Genomic DNA, 15,995 nt, shown 5'->3' with positions numbered 1-15,995 from the left:
CACATAGAGCGCCACATGATAGCTACAACCATTGAGGTCATTTCACGCTAAGAAATTTGATAGTTACGACATTGAGAAGGCACTTTCCGAGCGACATCCGTAAAGAACGACAATCTCTACTATTTCGCTGCCCTTCAGTACAGCAATTTCGTCGTCTTCACTTCTTACCTCAACACAGCTCTCTCATAGTATTGCATTGGCCTTCATCCTCTTTCTGCCAAATATGCGCTCGTCCGTCTCGTCCTTTGTCGTGCGCGATCTTTCTCGGACTTGTATCCGGTGTCAACTCCGAGCTCGCCGAGCCTCAACTCTTGCATCCTCACATCAAGTTTCTGCACCAGCAACGCCTGTACAGCGCAATGGAGCTTTTTTGACGGCCATCAGAGGCCCTGCGACGACATTCGCTTATTCCCGCGCCGCTTCCAGTGCTGCGCAGCCTGAGTCGCAGAGGTCTTCTTCATCGAATGCCCCACCATCAACGCACTATGAACTCTTCCCTGAGACGCTTCCAGATGGTCCTCCCCCAGCAGGCCACTTTCCTATAGATACACGAGCTTTGCGCCGTGAATTCCTCCGTCTTCAGGCCCGCGCTCATCCGGATATGCATGGTTCGCAGAACAAGGCTCGTGCTGAAGCGATGTCGGCACTGATAAACGAGGCTTACAAGACACTTTCCAACCCTCTTCTACGAGCTCAGTACTTGCTCTCCCTGCGAGGTGTTGATGTCGCCAACGATGAGACTCTCAAGGTCGAAGAGCCGGAGCTGCTCATGCTTGTGCTGGAGGCGCGGGAGGAAATTGAGGATGCTGAGAAGGAGGAGGATCTATATGAACCTCGTGCGGCGAATGATGCGCGCATCGCCGAGAGTGAGCAGGTGTTGGAACACGCATTTAGACATGACGATATAGAGGCCGCAAAGCACGAGGCTGTGCGCCTGCGTTACTGGGTGAATATCAAGGAGAGCCTGGACAACTGGGAGAGCGGCAAGCCTGTAGTGCTGCAGCATTAGATAGGGACAATAAATATGAGCATATATCCCTTGTAAAACGATACCAAAAGGCCGGATATGATTTGACATACTGGATACGTCTTGTTGGCATACCACGCATGTATAATTGATGCACTGGCGGAATCATAGACTCCGTTAACCTGAATCTAGTCTTCAGTTTCAAATTGCAGAAGTTATTCAACTCACAAATAGCATACGTGATCGGCAACCAAAACCCTCAGCTGTGAGTATTCAACAACATTAATATTTTATCGTGATATTACTCTCGTCAGGTATCCAAAAACGCCAGGACGCCAACCTGTGCGTCCGCAAATTATATAATATTCCCATCATGATCCATATACTGAGTGCGCCTATGCAATATATTCCAAGACAAAAGCGCAATGCCAACTCATCTTTGGTACGCTGGTAACTGTTCTCCCCCACCATGTCTCGAACCACTGGAAGGTCCTGCGCTGGAGCCGTATCCAGGGTAATCATCATCATCAACTAAAGGTGCACTCGGTGCGCTCGGTGCACTGGCTTCAGCTTCGGTGTCCATTTCCGTCGAAGGACCGTCAATTCTTCTTCGTTGCATATCCTCAGGGACATCTGGGGGAGCACTGGCTTCGTTCAGTAGCCGTCGTCTTTCGAGTTCTTGCTTATCCTCCACAACTTCAGACGGCGGTACTGCTGCCAACTCAACATCATCCTCTGTTGGTGCCGAGGGGCCTGCCTCGGGGGCACTAGGCACACTCAGATTAAATCCGGCATCCAGATCCGGAACCCGAGGCGTATCCTCTGCGTCGTATATATCTTCATCATCTTGATTTGGACTGGTTGATGGGCCTGCCACTGGAGGTTGGCTTGGTAGTAGCCGTGTCTCAGCCTGCCGAATCATTTCCTTTTCTGATAGGTTGTTCTGATTCAGTATTTCAGGGGGAGGAATATACGAAGGAGCTGCTGAGGAAGAGCCAAAACCATTGGTACTTGACCCCGAGAAGCCACGTGAATGTGACGAAACTGGTAAGGGAGGTACTTGTGAATAAGGCTGTGGCGGATGTGAGGGAATTGGGGGAAGTCGACTGCCATTAGTGTGCGGAGAGTAATAACCCGCAGGAGACATCGACCCATTGCCTGAATAGTGTTCAAGAGCAGGCCCTTCGCCGTAGTTTGGTTCTTGTCCTATCACCTCCTCTTCGTCACTTTCCAGGATCTGCACGCTTCGTGATGTCGGTGACGCCCTCGACTTTTTCCTACCGCGTGACGAATCTGAGGTGCCCACGACTGTCTCCATTGACACCGCGATTACCCCCTTTTCGTGGCGCATCTGCGAAGTGTCTGCGATGTTTGCTCCTCTCATTGGACCGTACGTGTTATTGTCCGTGCTTCCATGGCCATAGGCTCCGAATCTAGCTGGACCCGTTTGCATCTGAGTCGACAATCTTCCACCCAGGTCAACAACCACCTCAACCAGGTACTTGAAGCTGATCATTTCTCCAGGAACACCCTTGATTGTCGGGAACGAATCGTCGGGCAGCTTGACAGTGACAGTGACCGATGTTTGCATGGTGTTGGGATCAATAATGAGTGGTGCTATGTTCTGATCGAGGTCCTTACGGAATATGCTTGTCGAACTCGAAGATGTCAACGACAATCCACCGAGACCTGTTCTGGATCGTGGGAACACATCGTCCTTATCTATACGAGCTATGTCTTCCTGGCTCATAGATTCGTCGAAGAAAGCTTTTGGCGGATTGCTGTCGATTTTACCTTGCCTGAGTAACGTCACAATCACCCCCGTCATGCTCTTGACTCGCTTGGTGTGCTGAACCGTAACTCGCACAGATATGGGGTCGCCTGGTAAGCAACCACCTTTCAGTAGCTCAACCGTCGCCGTGATTGTCTTCTTGTCTACCGCTTGTTGCTTGGCTGATGTGAGTGTCCCTACTTGGGATAGTGGGACTTCTGGTCTACTTAGGCTTGTGCTGTTGCTGACACCGCTTTCCCCGCTGACTTCGCTTCGCAAATCACTTTGAATTGGACTCCTGGGGTCTGTAGTGTGTTCACGGTAGTCTTCTGTCGGCGTTTCTGTCAATTCGTGCCCCGTGTTGACTTCGTTGATCTCGGAGTGGGCGGCAGACGACTTGTCTATTACCATGGACTTTCTCCTTCGGTTTCGTTTCGAAATTGGTTCGAGGAAGATAGTGCGCGGTCTAGGAGTGTGTAGTAACCCAACATCCACGTTTTCTACTAGCATCACTTTCCTTTCGCATGATGACGTTGGGGCAATCGAGGTTGGTCGCGTTAGCGTCGCTGTAACCATGTATGAAACCGTTCCTCGCTCGAACTGTATGTTGCATTAGCAAATGCAGCGCACAGTATTTCCTTGTTCAACCTACATCAATACTGCTTGGCAGTCCCTTGTCGGGAAATAAAAGGTCGAATCCGAACTCATATCTGCCTGGCTCCAATCGCCCCTCACCACTCAGCACTTGCTCGTCCTGGAAAAGACTTGCTAGGCCATTGCCGTGATATCGTGGCCTTGCCGCATCACCGTTTTGCGGTAACACAACGGTTCCTTGCGCCTTGGCGACCGAGGTTGGATCTTTAAGGACGCGCACATACCCATGCAACGATACAGTTAGATGAGTAATTCGAACCGGTTTCACGATGACGATAACGACAGCTCCGCGAACATTGTCGCCAGCGCTGTATCGACGGTGGGGTTCTTCGGCACGAATATGAAAGTCGGTGACGTTGCGATTTCGGTTGCGCAAAGGTAGAGAGAGCGGGAGACTGAAGCGCGAAAGGAACCCTGGGCGCGTAGAGGAGGTTGCAGATGCCGTAGGTGACGTCGCCGTTGGAGGTTGGGAGGTGGAGGAGCCGGCAGACTCGGCCGGAGAGGATGTCGCGATGTTATCGAGAGTGTTGGGAGCCGTCGAGTTCGTAGGACCAGGAGCTTCTGTAACGTTAGAGAGCGTGGGAGAAGATCTCGACCGGCGACCCATTCCCAGACGTGTTACCAAAGGCATCAGGACCAGGGTCCAAGGTCGATAGCGACGTCGAGCTTATGAAACCGACGTCGCGAGCCTTGGAGCAAGAGCTCACGGCCAGGTGGCTCTGATAGCTAATCGTGCCGAGAGGCCGTTGAATTGTATGCATGCGGGTGCGGGTGCGGGAAGGTTAAGGTTGAGGTGGAAGTAGAGACGTTAAATCCGGCGCGTCGGCGGTCGGGTTGGGGTTGTGATTGGGATTGGGTCTGCGTGTTCTAAGGCTGCAGGAGGGGTACGGGTAAGAGGGAGATCGACACTCAAGAGATGGATCAAGGATTGAAAAAAAAAAATACAAATGAGCACGAGTATGGATATGAATACTTAGTAAATGCACTATAGTCTGGGCGAGTTGAGATGAAAAAGTTGGACTGGGCGATCAAGCGAGTGACGAATGTCGGGCTGCAGAGGCGGAGGCGGGAGTAGCAGCAGGACGGACGATACCTAGATTAACTATTACTAGCACTAGCAACTGTAAGCCACGATTGAAGGTTTACAATCGCGGGACGGGAGGGGGGAGGAAGGAATTCACCAATTGGATCAGTACCTTTCTAGCGCCTGCAGAAGGGGGGGCAACACCCCCATAGCGGCCTTCCATCGAACGAACGGTTTTGGGCAAATACAATTAATGGATGGACTCCTCTCGAAGCAATTGGAGGGGAAACACCTCAGGGAATAGCAAGAGTCATTGGCATGCATAGGTCATTTCTCCACCCAAATCTCACACCAAAATCAGACATTATTCCAATTTTCACTGTTAATCGTCACCTACGCAATTCTGTCAGGGAGGGCTCCCATCTCGAATCTACCCTACCTGTAAAGTCAGCATGCATGTGCCAAGACATTGCAGGCCATCGCTCCGCCAAGAAAAGCTTGGTCAGGGCCTCGACGAGCTTGGCTCGCATGTCCAGCCGAAGACCTGGGTCCATAGATTAACTTAGAAGACAAGACAAGACAGACATGGCTAATAAGAGCCTAGCGGAAACGGCCAGCTGAGTGCTTTTCCCGCCCCCGCCCCCATCAAGCTTCGTTTTGTGTTACAGCTGGAATTTGCTGACGGGCCTACGACATATGTAGTACTGCATGAGCAGCACTTTTACAAACCTGCATCACCAAAGCGCCAAATTAAATGCAAAAGACAACAGTCGCATCACAATACTCCCCGTCATGTTGCAAATTTGGTGTGCGGCGCGGTTGGTTCCGGGAAAAACCGCCAATGCAGGCCATGACGCGATGGACCGACACGTCCCTTCCTCAGTGGAACATCACCATGGGGTTGGCCAGGGCAAAGAATACTCTGTAGGATAGGGTATAAGGCATTGATGCTTGTAAAAACATTAGGTCCCTATGCCGGTGCGTGAGAGAAAGATAAGGATGCTAACATGTTGGCATCGTCTCCACGGTCTTGAGATAACAACAATTGGTCTAGGAATTAGGTAACATGAAATTGGAAACATTTCAGATTCACCAATATTGGCCATAGTCGCAATTGATTACACTTTTCTTCTTCTTCTATTCTATATATTGCCAACATAGTGGCAGTGGCAGTGTCTAATGTCCGTACTTGCATTACCCATGAGGCGCAAGCTATGCTACCTTTCAATCAACCTCTACAATTACATACATGGTATCGTTGTCCATCCCAGGACTTCTGGATTGCCATCCAGACCTATGTGACCAACCAGCGCAGTGCCATGCAAATGCGATGCAATATGACAATAATCATAAACGATACCAACAAAAATGAGACAAACCAAAACGCCGTACAGTGTTGCTGGATGCTTTCTTTCTTTCTTTCTTTCTTTCTTTTGAATGCTTTTGCACTCTAATCCAACGCCTCTCCACTCAAAATTTTCTTCAGGATACCTGAACCAACGCCGTCAGTCGCAGACTCAATCTCCTTTTCTGCAACACAACTTGTGAGTCTTCGCTCGTCTCCAGTTACGGCCATGGTCTTTCGACCTCTCTTGCTGGGTGTCTGTGGTGCAGTAAAACTCCCAGTCTTTCCATCTGATGCAGTGACCAATCCTAGAGTCTCGAGGCTGCCCGCAACCTCGCGAAATTCAGAGCTCGACAGTGGATGCAGAATAGAGTCATGGATACAAAGCTGGCAGTAGGTATCGAACAAAGTCTTGATAGTTGGCGCCATCAATTTCGACTTTGAAGGTGTAGCGCCGCCATTGGCCATCTTGGCTGCGAGTCGAATTCGCTTCTCGTAGGCCACCAGGGCACAAAGCGCAGCCTTCTGTTGAAGGTTGAGTGTCTTGAGTCGTTGTGTAGTTCCGTTGCTGAACGCTGCTGCTGTGATCTTGTTGAGGTGGCTGATCGATGCGCGAGGTGCCGTTTCTGCTGTAAGAGCCTTGAGTGAATTTGCCATTATCTGAACCACACTTCTTGTGCCGCCTGATGCTCCATTGATGTTCTCTCCAAGGGGTCGCTTGGAGGGTGTCATTTGCAAAAGCGCCTCCCTCGCCTCCTCCTCGTGCTTCTGTCGAGTCTCGACTTCTATCAAATCCAGAGCGCGTCGACAAATTTCAAAAGCCTTACGAAGATCTCCAGTCTGCTTTGAGACCTTGCGAGAGCACAGGTCAATGGCGGCAGGGTGAATGAATGGCACATATCCCTCCTTACCACCCGCAGGCATCAGCGACTGGAGTCGTGTGGTGATGATGTTCTTGACTTGTGTTGCAGAGTAGGGGAGGAATGACAGGAGATCAGGCTTAAGGTTCTTTGCCTTTAGTCGAGGAAGGAATCGATCAGTCAGGTCCAGGGCGTTGGCAATACCGACGAGAATGAGACGGGAGTTCTTTTGAAGGGACCATTCAAATACCCGATACAGACTTTCCAAGCCCATGGTAAGAATGTGGTCGATCTCGTCCAGTGTAACGAGGTGGACAGTGCTTGACTTCGTCTTTGGCATAAACAATGCTTGTAGAGTTGTGATGGCATCAGCCTCTGAGGCGTCAAAGCCCTGGCCAAGAGCACCAAGCAGTGTAGTGTAGAGATCCTTGGAAGATTTAACGCTCATACAGTTGACATAGGCAGATCGGACATCTTTGTGGTTGGCGTATTGTCGAGTCATCTCGGTAATCATGGCACTCTTGCCCGTTCCTGGGGGTCCGCTGACATAGAGGCAGCCATGGGGGGTGGGTGAAGAGAAGCGGTTGAGGAATTCAGTCAGCTGGTTTCGTTCCTCCCCTCGACCGACAAGTTGGCCTGGCTCGGCACCACGAGCAAACAGTTGTCGTGCTTGTTGGTAAATGGTTTGGACCGCACTGGGGGAAAGTGGCGTGTGTGGTGTCAGCCTTTTGAATAGTTTGCCTGCCGACATGACAGCATGTCTGGGCGTGGTAGGAGGCACTGAGAGGGCATCTCGGTGTCGTGGCGTTGAAGGCGTAACTGGGTTCTGCTTTGTAATTGCTTGTGGTGGTGACTTTCGGGTTCGGGGAGGTAGCTCGGCCAACACATCGTCCTCTTCATCGTCAATAGGAGAATATGTAGGATCTTCGTTTTCGTCGTTATATGAGACAGCCTTTGCAAGACGTCGACTTCGTTTGGGAGTATTTACTTGGCAGGGAACATCTTGAACCATCAGGTTAGCAACTGCGTTGGGTATGTTTCTTCCATCAAGCACTCACCAGTTTCGTCGATACCCCGGGCTCTCTTTCCTAGAGCTGCTGTGCGAGCCATGACTGTAGATAGTGCCTTCCAAATTTGACTTATGCAGTAGTGTACAGATGCAACTCGATAACTCTTTCCAACAAAAAGTGGTATAGGGTGAGGAAGTATTAAAGGAAGTTGCAAAAACAATTGTTGTCGATGGCAACTGCAGGTTATGTGCTGTGGGAATTAAAGAATGGAGGAGCCCCATCGCTCTTACCATTTCCTAGGAAATGGGCGTTCGGGCGTGTTGAGGTCGCGTTCCTACGCGAAGCGCGGGCCACGATCAATTAAACAGGTGGCCCGTGCGTCTGGGTCGCGATTAGAGGAGCGACAGCCTCACGCGTAAATATGATAAACCCCTGCCTGTCACGACTGTTCGCGGCATGGTTAACTAGCGCGATAAATGGATAGCAATTAAAACTCCTGAGACGGCCGTTGCTCAGAGACGCACCAGGACATTGACTCGATTGAGTAGACAGCTCGTTACCGAGAAGCTTTGACTTTTTTGCCTTTGTTCGTGACTTTCTCATCAACATGCATCGCTTGGTGCGATCGTGATATAATACCTCGATCAAATAGGCCATATTGACCTTCTGAAGATATCAGCCCACTATATGCCATTAATGGACAGATTTTACAACCCGTAGCCTCGGCAATGAAAGAGTTCGCTATAAAATGTATTACGTCATTGCCTTCCATTAGAGATATTACCACATGTCCTGACTTTTACTCTCCATTTTTATTCTGCTAAACACTGAATATTTTGCTCTGTTCTTCTTGCCAAAGTGTTCATCATGACAACGTACATTCCAGCCCTCACCTTGCCGGACTCGGTCTTCCTCAAGCCGGCTCTTTCGGTTTTGCTACCCATCGGCCTCGGCACAGCTGTTGGCTTCAGCGCTACTCGTGAGCTAACCTTCTCTCCAGGACTTCATCAGCAGGTTCATTAATTCATTTCCCCCTACAGAAACCCAAAAAACATATCTTGCGTTGAAGAAACCCTCAGTGCAACCCCCACCATGGCTATTCGGACCTGTTTGGACCGTTCTTTACGGGTATGACCTTTCAAAAGCTGTCATGCTAGGTACATACTGACTATAACTAGTGTCATGGGATATGCCGCCTACCGAGTTGCTAATATTGGTCTCTCTCCTTTCTCTTCTCCCGAGACTATCGTCAACACTCGACAAGCAATGACCCTTTACTCCATTCAGCTTGGTCTCAATCTCTTCTGGACACCTCTCTTCTTCGGCCTATACCGCCCCATCGAGGCCTCAGTCGACATTGTGACACTTCTCGGAGTCAACGGTTACCTTACTTATCTCTACAGCTCCATTGACTCAACTGCTGCTTGGTGCCAGGTCCCCTACCTTGGCTGGCTCACCTTTGCTACCTACCTTTGCACTGCCATTGGACACTTGAACAACTGGGACCTCGCAAGCGGCGAGATCAACAAGAAGGAGTAAGGTGATCCGGTAGAAGAATATTGTAAAGTTCACTTTTTGATCACGAGCTTTGAATGCAGCTGTATTGAAACTTCAAGCCCAACGCACTCTAATCGTCTTTTTATCAAAAGTCTTATGTAACTGTCTATCTTAATCATCAACTGAGAAATAAAACCTTCAACTCATGCTTCAACCCGCCAGCCTGATATATTCCTAAAATCCAAAGATGAACGCCTTAGATGCTCTAGCCAATCGTCACAATGCGTAAGAACAAAATCACTTTTTCCAAACCAGTCGGTGGAACTTTATCCGCTATACGCAAGAAATACCCAGCCTAGTACTTATGTGTTATTGGAGGGGAAAGTTTCGCTTTAATCCGTCATAAACCATGAAGATAAAGGCAGAGCTCGGCGCTGACCGGATGCATGTAACACCGCAACCGCGGTACATGCCACGAATCCCGTGCTGCTGCCATAGTATAGAGCCTTCCTGCCAGAATGTTCGTCGTTGCACAAGGTCACTGACGGCAGCTGTCTGCATTCGTGACTTGATTGTGTCCGCAGGAAAGAACAAGAAGTTGTACGAAACACCCGCCGATGCGCCAGCAATAGCTTGCTGCCAGAAAGGCAATGGGGTGTCAAGGATCTGCTGCTTTTCAGCTGCTGATGTAGCTGTCTTTGTCTTGTGTTGGTAGAACATGCTTGTCACTGTCTCCTTGGCACCAAACCAAGCAGAGCCACCACCTGCCTCTCGAATCAGCGTACCAAGCTGGCCATGCCAGAACCCACGAAGGCCTTCATGGCGAAAGACTTGCTTGATAACGGGGATAGGACGGAGAGGAACACCAGCAGAACCGTCACCCAACAATGGGGCCTGGATTCTGCACTTGACAAGCTCGATTGGTGTCAGGACAAAGGATGTAAAGGCACCGGAGAATGCACCAGTCAGCCAAAGATGGGGCAATGAAAGTCCTTGTTCTCGAGAGGCCATGTTGCTAGCAAAAAGCAGTTCGCGACCGAGGCTTTCAAAGACGAACAGACTGCTCGTTTCAGCGGCAGCGCCGACCAACGGAGCAGTTATACCCCGGTAAAGACCCAATACACCATCGCTCTTGATACCTTGTCGGAAGCAGTCCAATGGGCCAGTATATCGTAGCGGGAGGTGATCGGGCTGGCTCTGCAGTCGAACTTTGACCGTGTCGAAAGGGTATTCGATGTACTTGCCAACGGCACCGGCAACCTGTTTCAGTTAGTACAGTCATGTTTGCTTTGAGTAATAGCACACACCGATCCGCAAAGTACGTCTTCGAGTGCTTCTGTAAGAGCCGTCTTGGCCTTTAGAGGAAGTTCAGGCGCATGAGCTGCCTCAACAGAAATAGGACTCGGCTCCATCGTAGGTAGGCCGTTGATGAATATAACCAGGATGATATGTGCGAGAAAGTAGGAGGTATCGGAATGCGGATTATCGGCGGTGGGACGTTCTGAATAGCAGTCTCGTAGCTACTGTCTTGGTCGAATGGTGTGGAGTTGTAAGACGGACCCAAAGAAATATATAGACTGCTTCAGGTACACAACAAGCAGAGCCTTGCTGCTAGAAGGAAGAGCGCAAGGTAGGCTTAAAAGCGAATTGAACAATGAAAGAGGGAAGAATATCCAACTCGCAGGATGGATTATGTTTATCAACTGCAACTCTGAGTCATTTGTCGAAGAAGCAACCACAACGATCGATGTCTTGACGAGGAAAAAAAAGAGACCAAAAAAACAGAGTGAGGGGAACAAATTACCTCGCAGCTACAGGGCGAGTTATTCTATCAGATCAAGCTGCTTCTCACTCACTGCCTGTACGAGTTATTAGTGGCCAATGCCTGCAACATAAATTGTCGCCCTGTGCTGCGAGCCTGATAGATCAAGCGTTATGCTACTACAGGTACTGGTGTTGCTCGTTTTGGGCATCTATCCATTCATCCCCGTCCCATGGAGAAAAATTCTTAACAGTGTAGCATGTGACATCAGACATTCCGCTTTTCGCACCTATTTGACCCAATCAGACTTGTTTTCTTCTTATCAGATCGACCGTGCACAGCTTGAAGCCGTAAAGCTTCAGGGATTTCGTTACATTCGGTTTTATAGGACTGGGGCTTTGAAAGGCTCTTCATGTGGTCCCTGACCATGAAAGATTCCGTCCGTACCCTCCATTGTCCTATGAGGAGTTGCAAAGCCCTGTAACGCGGAACACAATTGGCTTTTTGCTGCAGTTTTCCAACTAGCGTCCTGCAGCTTGATCGAACTGATTGATAAGATATCCACTCCGGTCACGGCTTGTGGTTGTACCATGAACCTCAAAAGACCTAAACATGGGATGAGACAGTCGGGATGTGGGTATGTCGAATTCTAAAATTTTCAATTCAGAAAGTGAGCGATTTCTTTGTCGTTATTTCTGGTATTGTGTGACTTTGACGATGGGCTGTAAGCTCAACAACGCACACCAAGACGGCTATTTCACATCCCGCTCTTCTTAATCATTGTTACAGTAACTTAGAAGAATCTTGGACATTGACTGTGTTCTCCAATGAACCCCAGAAGCCGTTTTCTATTAGCACATGCTGGTCGAGTCCCCTGGTAACTATTGAGTTCCCCTTCCGTCTATAATATATTTTCCATGCTATTATACTTGGAGCTGTCACTCCACGTGTAATTTTATTGTCAAGCTTTGTTAATGACTTGGCATGCCTAAACAATGTGTTCACTCTCACTAACAGTGTATTATACATACCAATGCCCCGCGAACATTTTAGTACCATCTCCAGGGTCTGAGACGACAGATGGCGGGGCTAGTTAGAGGGGAAATCGCGGTGAGACGCGACAAGACGCGACTAGTAGTTTAATTGATTGCATTGTGCCTGGCAACCACCTGCATCTCTACTATTCGACATCCTAAATCACTACCGCCAAACATCTTTATACTCACCGATCGATATTTTTGCTGCCAAAATGACCATTTCGCAGAACACCGCAGACCCCAGCCTCTCCAACGGCTCAAAATCTGTTAACCATGAAGAGAACCAGTACCTTGACCTCGTCCGAGAAATTCTCGAGAGTGGCGAGCGTCGACCAGATCGGTAAGAGACCATAGATGCAACCATATCTGACTATGTTTCTAACAAATTTTGTAGCACCGGCACTGGAACATACTCGATCTTCGCTCCTCGACCTCTAAAATTCTCCCTCAACAACAACGGAACCCCCATTCTACCCCTCCTTACCACGAAGCGTGTCTTCACCCGCGCCGTCATTGCTGAGCTCCTCTGGTTTATTGAGGGCAACACCTCTTCCAAAAGTCTCAGCGAGGCTGGTATCAAGATCTGGGATGGCAATGGCTCGCGTGAGTTCCTCGACAACCTTGGTCTTCAACACCGCGAGGTTGGCGACCTGGGTCCCGTCTACGGCTTCCAATGGCGACACTTTGGCGCCGAATACGTTGATGCCAAGACGGATTACACTGGTCAGGGCGTAGACCAGCTTGCAGAGATCATTCACAAGTTACGAACCAATCCCTATGACCGCCGTCTAGTTCTTTCAGCCTGGAACCCTGCCGACATGAAGAAGATGGTTCTGCCACCTTGTCACATGTTTGCCCAATTCTATGTATCTTATCCTAGAAGCAAGGACGAGAACTCAGAAGAGAAGCCTCAAGGACATCTACACTGTCAGCTCTACCAACGATCCTGCGATATGGGTCTCGGCGTCCCCTTCAACATTGCCAGCTACGCGCTGCTAACACACATGATGGCGCACGTCTGTGAGCTGGTCCCTGGAAGCTTAACCCATGTCATGGGTGATGCTCATGTGTACCTCGATCACGTTGATGCCCTCAAGGTTCAACTTGAACGCGAGCCGCGAAACTTCCCCGAGTTGGAAATTGCCCAAGAAAAGGGCGGAAGCATTGATGGATGGAAAGCAGAGGATTTCACAGTCAAGGGATATGACCCCCATAAAACAATTGCTATGAAGATGTCTGTATGAGCTATGTATGAGGTGAATTATTTGGAAGGCGGGATTATATTATGGCAAAGAATAGATGGCGTTGGAATAGAATTTTGCTAAACAAGAGACCCCTGTTGGAATTTACATGCGCATCCATTATTTGTCCAATGTCTTGTTGCGCCACATACATTTGTCTTTAAGCCGTCGAAAGTGTTTTTTAGACTGTCACAATCGAGACTTGGCAGTTTTTTGCATGCCAAATCATGGTGCAATGATATTAGACTAACAGGATCGCCCCAAGAAACAGCATATATACGCTTTCCAAATATGTAGGACATCGATTGATAACCTATAAACTACTAGGTATACAGTGACTTATACATGCCAAGTACAAGAGAGCCGTTCAAGCACTGACCCGACTCCATGCAACCCGATCTGGCTGTGCCTCGCAACTATGGAGAAGCATTTACTGCTTCTTCTTGTTGGAAGCCTTGGAAGGGGAACCCTCCTTCTTCTCGGCAGCCTCCTTGGCCTCCATAGCAGCAACATCATCGGCCTCCTTCTTCTCAGCGTACCACTCGCCAGCTTGAAGAACGAGAATGCCGACAAGAACAAGAGCGAGAATGGTGTTGCTAGCGGAAAGAACCTTCAAGCTGTCCTCGCGACCAAGAATAAGCTCGCCACTCTCACCGTCGTGGGTCTTGCCGTCGAATCCATCGTTAGTCCAGATTTCGGCGCTAACGCTTCGGAGAGCCTTGACAATGTTGGCAACGTAGACACCGAAGCCGATAAGGTAGAGGATGAGAGATGCGCCATCAAAGAGGAAGTTGGCCTCGCTCGGGCGGAAGAGCTTGATGAAGAAGCCGATAAAACCGATGGAAATGACAATGTGGAGAATGCGGCTGATGAGTGCGGGGGACTGGTGCACGAACTTCAGATGCGTCTCGAGATGGTCGAAGAAGTTGTCGGGCACAGGGGCCTTGGTCCAGAGGAGAGGGAAGTCGTAAGGAAACGACGCGAAAAGGATACCCAGGAAGAAGCACACAGCTGTGGTATTGTTAGTACTGAGAAACGATTGATCGCAATGGATCTACTCACGGGCAATAATCATGAACGTTGCAAAAGAACCAGATCCATGGTAGTTCTTCGACTTGGTAGTCTTGGAGTAGTCGATGAAGCCGCTCATGGTGATAATGCTTATTTATGGAGGGGCTATAAAAGCGCGAAAGATATTGTGCAAGTGAGGAGTAATAGGGAACGTGTTGAGTGCAAGGATGACGATGCGCAGGTGCTTAAACAAGTGAAATAGTCACTGTCGCAATGCGCTCAATATCACGCTTGCCAATTGGTGTTTGCGGAGTTGTGCGGAGGCGGAGGAGAAGAAGAAAGTAGAGAAGAGGAGGTTGTTGGTTCTGTAGTGGGACGAAAACTAAGGGTAGCTTCAGGTTAGTCTGACATTATCTTAGAAGAGCTGGAGCGGGCACTGATAGGTGTAGGTACCTTCCAAATTGGTGGTAGACTGGGGTTTTCGTGGAGTACCTACTTGTCCTTATCTACCAGCTTTAAACAAATATGGGGATTTTGAGTGGTTGCTGTGCTTATTTGACTCCACCAGCCATGGTCTAGATGTCAGTCACTCCAGTTCTAGAAGCTCCCTTTATTAGTAGTATTGAAGAATAAAGGGTTACTTGAGATTAAAGAGGTTTTATGGTTGGAGCCAATTCAATCCTTAGCTCCGCAGAGATTGACCATAAGGAAGGAGCACGTCTATAGTCGATAGAATCTACCTAGCCTAGGTACTAAGGTACAGTATCATATTGGAACTTATATCGCCCAAAACATGTTGGTTTGTAGAAGCAGCTTTATTAAGAACGAACGCCTTGGTAAGCTAAAAATGGCTTATAACAAAAATATTTCAAGTAGACTATTACGTCGCCAAATGCGTCGTTCGCCTCTTCTGCACATTCCAGTTGCGGGATTCTAAAGAAATAATGCGCCGCCACTACACTATGAGCGCAAAGCCTTCAGCGTCATACTATACAGATAAATAGAAAATATACGGCGAGTGCGACAAAGGAAACCTGAATCCTCTCTTATTATACTGTAAACCGTCCCTGTAACCTTTGTTGTGCCTATACTTCCCAGCTTAACCAACCACTTAGACAGGTACAAAGCAGAAAGTTCGACTTCTCAAAATGATGGGAACTCTTTACATTACTGCAATATTATTGTCTATCGTCTCGTCAGTTACATCGCAAGACTCCTCCAGCACTAACACGCCGCAACCAAGAATCTATCGAGGATCGGGCGACTATAAATACTATGGCTGCTACAACGAGACGACGCAGATTCAAGACTCCGCCGAAGATCGCGCTCTTGCCGATGGCACCCACCTCGTCAAAGCCGGAAAGATGACAGTACCCGTGTGCCTCGAATTTTGTACTTCAAACGGAACACAATACAAATATGCCGGTCTGGAGTGGTCACGGTATGTACTGAATCATAAACTTAAGGCTGGGTTTGACTTACAAACTGGGTTGTTAGGGAATGCTGGTGTTCTCCATACTTGTCAAGTCTTTCAGCAAAACTCAGCGATGATGATTGCGAGAACCCATGCGAGGGCAACTCATCTCAAGTTTGTGGAGGACCACTCAGGCTGAGTGTCTATCAACTCTCCGAGGGAGATGCCTCAAATCGAGGAGTTATGCTTTCGGTACCAGGAGCCATATTTGGTCTCTCCATCATGGCATTATCCATGTTGCCATTGTGATGTGAGAGGCCTTGTCTGGATGCAGAATAGAAATAGTGTCAAATGGGTATATAGTCATAATCTGCTGTCGTAACATCCTGTACATAGCCAACA

At 48.9% G+C, this 15,995-nt stretch overlaps 8 protein-coding genes across 8 annotated transcripts; 4 read left to right on the top strand and 4 right to left on the bottom strand.

Moving 5' to 3' along the window:
• Positions 1-69: 69 nt before the first annotated feature.
• Positions 70-1,123, top strand: EDB82DRAFT_490482 (uncharacterized protein). The gene has a single exon (XM_025728255.2). It carries the CDS (start codon positions 224-226, stop codon positions 1,007-1,009), a length of 786 nt encoding a protein of 261 aa, XP_025588501.2. The 5' UTR covers positions 70-223; the 3' UTR covers positions 1,010-1,123.
• A 16-nt stretch (positions 1,124-1,139) lies between these two features.
• On the bottom strand, positions 1,140-4,437 carry EDB82DRAFT_442112 (uncharacterized protein). The gene is made up of 2 exons (XM_025728266.2): positions 3,391-4,437; positions 1,140-3,338 (listed from the first exon to the last, which is right to left on the bottom strand). The coding sequence occupies exons 1-2, from the start codon at positions 4,021-4,023 to the stop codon at positions 1,401-1,403; spliced, it is 2,571 nt and encodes an 856-aa protein (XP_025588502.1). The 5' UTR covers positions 4,024-4,437; the 3' UTR covers positions 1,140-1,400.
• Positions 4,438-5,866: 1,429 nt separating this feature from the next.
• On the bottom strand, positions 5,867-7,731 carry EDB82DRAFT_543839 (P-loop containing nucleoside triphosphate hydrolase protein; the record flags this gene model as incomplete). The annotated part of the gene is made up of 2 exons (XM_065609386.1): positions 5,867-7,623; positions 7,680-7,731. The coding sequence occupies 2 exons, from the start codon at positions 7,729-7,731 to the stop codon at positions 5,867-5,869; spliced, it is 1,809 nt and encodes a 602-aa protein (XP_065465815.1).
• Positions 7,732-8,498: 767 nt separating this feature from the next.
• On the top strand, positions 8,499-9,170 carry EDB82DRAFT_472231 (TspO/MBR-related protein; the record flags this gene model as incomplete). Its single annotated transcript, XM_025728288.1, has 3 exons — positions 8,499-8,610; positions 8,672-8,759; positions 8,810-9,170. The coding sequence occupies 3 exons, from the start codon at positions 8,499-8,501 to the stop codon at positions 9,168-9,170; spliced, it is 561 nt and encodes a 186-aa protein (XP_025588504.1).
• Positions 9,171-9,333: 163 nt separating this feature from the next.
• Positions 9,334-10,676, bottom strand: EDB82DRAFT_87554 (mitochondrial carrier domain-containing protein). Its single transcript, XM_025728299.2, has 2 exons — positions 10,436-10,676; positions 9,334-10,388 (listed from the first exon to the last, which is right to left on the bottom strand). Exons 1-2 carry the CDS (start codon positions 10,538-10,540, stop codon positions 9,498-9,500), a joined length of 996 nt encoding a protein of 331 aa, XP_025588505.1. The 5' UTR covers positions 10,541-10,676; the 3' UTR covers positions 9,334-9,497.
• A 1,394-nt stretch (positions 10,677-12,070) lies between these two features.
• On the top strand, positions 12,071-13,287 carry EDB82DRAFT_87544 (thymidylate synthase/dCMP hydroxymethylase domain-containing protein). Its single transcript, XM_025728310.2, has 2 exons — positions 12,071-12,267; positions 12,322-13,287. Exons 1-2 carry the CDS (start codon positions 12,140-12,142, stop codon positions 13,169-13,171), a joined length of 978 nt encoding a protein of 325 aa, XP_025588506.1. The 5' UTR covers positions 12,071-12,139; the 3' UTR covers positions 13,172-13,287.
• Position 13,288: 1 nt separating this feature from the next.
• On the bottom strand, positions 13,289-14,627 carry EDB82DRAFT_87536 (Shr3 amino acid permease chaperone). The gene is made up of 2 exons (XM_025728321.2): positions 14,231-14,627; positions 13,289-14,179 (listed from the first exon to the last, which is right to left on the bottom strand). The coding sequence occupies exons 1-2, from the start codon at positions 14,316-14,318 to the stop codon at positions 13,599-13,601; spliced, it is 669 nt and encodes a 222-aa protein (XP_025588507.1). The 5' UTR covers positions 14,319-14,627; the 3' UTR covers positions 13,289-13,598.
• Positions 14,628-15,035: 408 nt separating this feature from the next.
• EDB82DRAFT_87529 (WSC domain-containing protein) lies at positions 15,036-15,951 on the top strand. The gene is made up of 2 exons (XM_025728334.2): positions 15,036-15,620; positions 15,677-15,951. Exons 1-2 carry the CDS (start codon positions 15,328-15,330, stop codon positions 15,900-15,902), a joined length of 519 nt encoding a protein of 172 aa, XP_025588508.1. The 5' UTR covers positions 15,036-15,327; the 3' UTR covers positions 15,903-15,951.
• Positions 15,952-15,995: the final 44 nt, after the last annotated feature.

Source organism: Fusarium venenatum (genome assembly GCF_020744135.1).
Source record: "Fusarium venenatum strain MPI-CAGE-CH-0201 chromosome Unknown EDB82scaffold_1, whole genome shotgun sequence".
Lineage (NCBI taxonomy): Eukaryota > Fungi > Ascomycota > Sordariomycetes > Hypocreales > Nectriaceae > Fusarium > Fusarium venenatum.
The sequence above is the reverse complement of the archived record's forward strand: the minus strand, read 5'-3'. Positions and strand labels throughout refer to the sequence as shown.